Genomic DNA, 6,000 nt, shown 5'->3' on the forward strand with positions numbered 1-6,000 from the left:
AATAATAATAATAATATAATTAAAAAAAATATTCCTAAAGATGCTAGAACTACACTATCATCAATCATTGACATCTCATTATAAAAGTTAAAAGTTAGCAGTTCCAAGATATTTTCCAACTTTTTTTTATTAAATTATCTACTAAGGTTGTTTTGCTAGAACTCCTTCTATTTAATTATTATGAGACTATAAAGTGAATCCAAGTGTACATTTTTAATTTCAGATACTCCTTTTTATATTATGTAATAATGAAATATGATTAAGGTTAGTGATATCATTATATTGTCAAATGCGTGTTAATAAATCTTTGACTTATGACTAATTTTTTTTCTTATTCATTAAAAACAAAGGACAGTGGTGGAAAAAAAGAATACTTACCTTAATAGTAGTAAACTTACTTTAATTTCAATTGTCAAGTAATTCAATAACCTGATTTTAGTCATCCTTATCTGTTAAATGAGTAGGATGGTAAGTAAATATTATCTCATTAATCTAGCTTGGTAAGTAAAATTAATTAGAGTGAAAACATACATTAACTAAACTTTGTTTTTACAAGACTAGTGACTTTGTATCTTTTTTTCTTAAAATGGAATATTTAAACCCTTTAAATAGTAAGTTTTGTTATTTACCTTGAGTAAATTATGGGATTAGGTGCTAAATTTTAGTTTTTTTTTTTTTTTTTTACCATCTGAATATTTTTTAAAATAAATCCCTTAAATGAATAACCCAATCCCCGGAGATTGTAGTATGAGCAAAGTATTAGCTGTCACTGCCAAATTAAAATCTCTGTTTTCCCTTTCTTCAATATATTCTTTTTCTTTACCCCAACCCTACCCCACCTACCCCACCCCCTATATATACTCCTACTCTTCTTCACATTTTTTCTCCATCCCCCATGCCATGCAAAAAACTCCCAAATTTCTACCATGGAGAAATCAAAATCAGTTGGTAGTGTTGATGGCGGTGTTGAATTGATTTTCGATTCAAAATTGGGAACTTATGGGTGGTTCAGCTGCACCAGCGGCGGCGGAGAAGGAGTTTTTGGATTAAGGAGAGAGAAGAAGAAAGTGAAAATTGAGAGGGAATATCCGCCGCCGATCCCAGGGCTTGCGAAGACGGAGAATGTTCCGTCTTCACAAATGCCGTGGGTGATGAAGAGGTATCATACCTCTGATGGACGATTGATTATCAAAGAGGAGAAAGTGAAGCGATTTGAGTATTTCGAGACTCACCGTACTGAAGGAAGGTTAATGCTGAATCTCATTCCGTTAAACGACGACGTTGGTGATTCAGATGATGACGACGATGCTGCTGATGGAGGCGATGTGGTTGAAAAGGATGGTTGTGATCAAGGGGAGATTGATCGGACGGCGCCGGAGGAGAGTGAATCGGCATTGGTTAATGGGGGTGGTGGTGGTGTTGTGATCGGCGGTGGTGGAAGCGGAGGAGTGAAGTGTTCGAGTTTGTGTACGTTTGGTGTGGCGGCGCCGGCGATAACGCCAGTTCATACATAAGCAAAGCTTCTCTTGATGAGAAATTGATGGGATTTTCCATATATTTGAGGCTTTTTTTTAGGTTTTAAATTATTTTTATTTATTTAGCTCTAAAGGAAAAAGTTTTGTTGGGATGTTATTGAATTTTAAATTCTTTTTTGAATGTCAATTTTTTTTGTTTGTTTAATTTAATGATCCCTTTATGCTGCATTTCTAATGTTTTTCTTAGTGGACTAAAATATATATATATGTGCGTGTTTGGTGTGGCTTTTTTTGAAAATAATAATAATATTGTTTAGCTTGTTAAAAATTACTTTTATTCTTTTTAAGGATTTTTTTGTTCTCAGCTAAGGTAAATGTGATAAAGGATAATAATTTTAATTTTATTTTATTTTTGGGTTAAGGTATTAGCTAATCTATGAATATTGATGAATGTATGAAATAATCAAATGATTATTTTTGTTTATTCCATCATGCGTGCTATCTCATACAAAAAATAAAATAAAAATAATATTTGATTTGATAAATTCATTATTAATCTTTAATTTCTGAGTTTATATTTGTTACCGTGCAATTAAACATTATTTTTTCTGAATTCAGAAAAAGACTTTCGAACCAAATACACTCACTATCTACGCTAGCATCAACCCTAATCTTATCGAGTCTCGGACTTTGATAGTTATTTATTTATATGATATAGTTTAAATATTGAGAGTCAAACAATTAAGTTTGATCGTGAATTTACACATAAAATTATTTTTAAAAAAATAGGCTTGTTTAGATCTCGAAAATCAAAGTTCAAAAGTCAATGTGATATTATTGGATTCCGAGAGTCAAACAATTTAAGTTTGACTGTAAATTTGGAGATGAAATATTCAAGTTTTTTTAGAATCAAATTTATAAAATTATGATCAAAGATAAATTTATTTGAATTTCGAGATCGAAAAATACCACATGAAATTAAATAAAAAGAGTTGAGTAAGAGTTATTTTTACATAATTATATGAAACATACAATAATGAAAACAAATAATTAAACATATACATCTTTAAGACTTTAACATACGTTAGTATAGCAACAAAAAGTACGTGAAATAATCAAACTGTAATTGATTCCTTCCTTCCTTCTTTTATTTGATTTTTCAATTGGTGTCGAATATCTATATAAAGGCTTAAATTTAAATTTATATTATAAAATTTTATATTAAAAGCTAAAACGCTCCTTACCAAATTTAAGATTATCCTTCCAGTTCCTTCTCATGCATGGCTGTGTCATACCTGTAATTGTTTTTTACCCCTCAATTTCAATATGTTGTCTTTGATAAATTTAATTATGTGAATCTCCTTGCATTATTTAAATTTTGAATTTATAAATGAGTGGAGTCCTACTTGGATGTCTATTTCTTTTCTAAAATTACCCCTGATATATCCAGGTTTATTTTTTAAATTTAAAACTAGTGTACGGCTACTACAGTAATTATTCGTATTAGTTTTAAAATTCAATGAATATTATTATTCTGCTGTGCTTGGTATGATATATAATTACGTATATTACATATAAATTATTTCAATTCAAAATTTCATATGGTACTTAACTTAAACAGGCCATATATAGTTTGAATATAAAATTTATGTTGATATATTCAGCCTAAAAATAATACTTAATAGATAGTATCCCTTTTGCATAAATTAATCATTGTCATTAATTCACCACTTTTATTTCACAGTTGTAAGGATCAAAGAAGGCATGTGACAGATAATAGAAGACTAATTACATCTAATTAATCAAAGATAAGTATTAGTAATTCTTATGTTGAAGCAAATTGATCGGATAAACTTTCTAGCTATATATGGACTTACAAAGAGTAATTAAGAGGGTTATCCAAATTGATCTATAAGATGCATTTTCCAACTATCAAATGAATCCCAATTTATTTATATTTACTTATAATGTAAGTGAATAGAAGTTAAACGTAGTTTGAATATAGTGAAGGGTTTTGACATAACAATAATACAAATTTAAATTAGTCATCGCATTAACGCGATTGCTCAAAATCGTTACAACTTACAAACCATGGCATGCAGCCTATGACGAAACCAGAAATATTAAATTTTCCCTTTGATGCATTCCTAGGTGAAACCTTATCACCGTGACATATATGCTATTGATTATATTAATGAAGTTGGCATTTTCAACAATTGTTAAATCCTACTTAAAAGTTATTTGGACTTAATTAAATGATATGAATCTTAGATAAGCTAATTATAAAATGATGAGTCATAGTTCAAAATTACTTTAATATTTTAACGAAATTTTTCATAAGTCAATTTAGATTACTATTTTACATTTTAATGAATGTAATTAAGGCAAGTCAAGATAGACTATCTTTATAAATGGACGAGCATTTATCCAGTCAAATTTAAATTAATCATATTTTTATGAACTAATTCTATCGTATCTTTATCTGATCCAATGTTTGATGGCTCTTGCAATTTATTTATTTATTCATCATTTTAAAAAAAAATCTACTAACGTTAGAAACTCTTATTGGTTGTGAGACACCATTGGTCTCCATTCTAAATCGTGACTCAAAAAGATACTATTAACCATTGACGTATGAGGAAACTAAATCAGTTGCTTTTGGCTATCGCTTCATATATTGATCGGTTCACTTTGATTTTTATATATTACAAAATGTAATTTTGTCTTGTTATTAATTTATAAACATGTTAAACTAATCAATTATAAATCAATAAAATATTTATTCTAATATGTGATTTAAGTTTTTAAAAATCAATAAACTAATTAATACTCCTAAATCCTAACATTTTTTTTTTATTTGATTTTTCGATTATACCAAAACTTGCATATCCTAGATTTGGTCACATTGATAGAAATGGATCGAAGTCAAAGATCTACTTATCCCCTTTTCATCAATTTGATGTTTTTTCCTAGATCATTGCTTACATAAGATTGTAGATATGAGATATTTCATCTTATCCATAAATTAGTTATCCTAAAATAATTTATTATTCATTTATTCCTTTGTTATTTCCCTTTTTGATTGGAAAAAAACATTAAATTAAATAAGGAGAAAAACAAGAAACAAGTGGGTCTGTCTAGTTTCAGAAGCATTCACATAAATATTGTCCAAATTAAATAAACTCAACCTGCTGGCTGTATACATCCAACACTTGCACGTAACTTTTTTTTTCAAGAAAATAGGAGTAATTATAGTTGGAAATATTACATCGTTCTTTGTACTATTTTACTTATCGTCCTTATTAAAAATAAATGATTCAAAATAATTATTACTAGTAATATAAAAAATGCAAGTGAAAAACCTATACACATACTCGAATATTATAATTGCTAAGATTAACTCTCTTCTTATTTACTGTAGAAAGATTAATATTTTAAATAATTAAAAAATATGATGTATAGTCCAACATATATATAATTTTTTAAGAGGCGTATAATAAAAAAATGTAACAAGTAAAGTAACCCCGAAGTGTACAATTTTGTTGCTGCTTGACAGCTCAATATGTATGATAAATGCAAAACTTTGTTTTAAATGAGAAACCTGACTTCAAGTAGTAGTAGTAAGTCTGCGGAATCCAATTAGGTCTTCTTGTTATTTACAAATTGAAGGTGATGGTAGCATGATGTCTTAAAGGTCAAAATTATTCGTATTCGATATTTATAATATACTGAATGAAAATATATATATATATATATATATATATATATATGTGTGTGTGTGTGTGTGAATTTCCAATGGACATTCCCATTGCTATGCTATTGGATAGTTAAATGTAAAATGTAGAATCTCTCAACGATACGAGACCTCTCGAGAAAAATCATGTGAATTTGATCCAAAACAGACATTATAGCATCATGCTGGGACACGCTAAAGGATAAATTAAGTAAGACTTTAATTTGGATGAAGAAATTATCTGCGCAATAGCTCCCACCGGCCAGCTAGAAACAAACTTCTGCATTTACCCCAAACGAAAATATACATAAACCTAATGTAAAAATTATCTAATTATATAAATATTTTTATCATATTTTTTTAATAATTTGAATTAATTACATGTTGTATCGCTAATTAATAATTTCGTCCTAGATTTCTAATCGGATACACCTAGAAATATTTATTTTTTCTACGAGATACACTCTGAAATATATATACATATAGGGAGCGAGGCGGGCGAGATAGGAGAAAGACGAGCTAGAAAACATGTGTATTCCAAATACATATAGATCAAGCTAGATACATTCTAAAATACAGATACACATGGAGAGAGGTGAGCGAGGGAGTCAGATACATGCGAATTCATTTGGATATAATGTATTCTCTTGTATCCAAAATACATCTATGTGGACGTGACTGATACATGTATCTGGGGATCGAAATCTAACACGAATGATAATTTTAAAAACTCATGAGAAGCCACATAATTAAACCCTAAACTAGAGAAATTTATGTTGTTTGCCCTAACTT

The 6,000-nt window shown here is 28.7% G+C and overlaps 1 protein-coding gene across 1 annotated transcript; it reads left to right on the forward strand.

The window, feature by feature from the left end:
• The first annotated feature begins 926 nt into the window (after nucleotides 1-926).
• LOC125814313 (uncharacterized) lies at nucleotides 927-1,514 on the forward strand. The gene has a single exon (XM_049493785.1). The coding sequence runs from the start codon at nucleotides 927-929 to the stop codon at nucleotides 1,512-1,514; it is 588 nt and encodes a 195-aa protein (XP_049349742.1).
• The last annotated feature ends 4,486 nt before the right edge of the window (nucleotides 1,515-6,000 follow it).

Source organism: Solanum verrucosum, unplaced genomic scaffold (assembly GCF_900185275.1).
Source record: "Solanum verrucosum unplaced genomic scaffold, falcon-dt-bn FXZP01000230.1, whole genome shotgun sequence".
In the NCBI taxonomy this organism is placed as follows: Eukaryota; Viridiplantae; Streptophyta; class Magnoliopsida; order Solanales; family Solanaceae; genus Solanum; species Solanum verrucosum.

Coding starts and splice junctions, on each gene's coding strand:
- LOC125814313 (XM_049493785.1), top strand. CDS start 927: ATGGAGAAATCAAAATCAGTTGGTAGTGTTGATGGCGGTGTTGAATTG.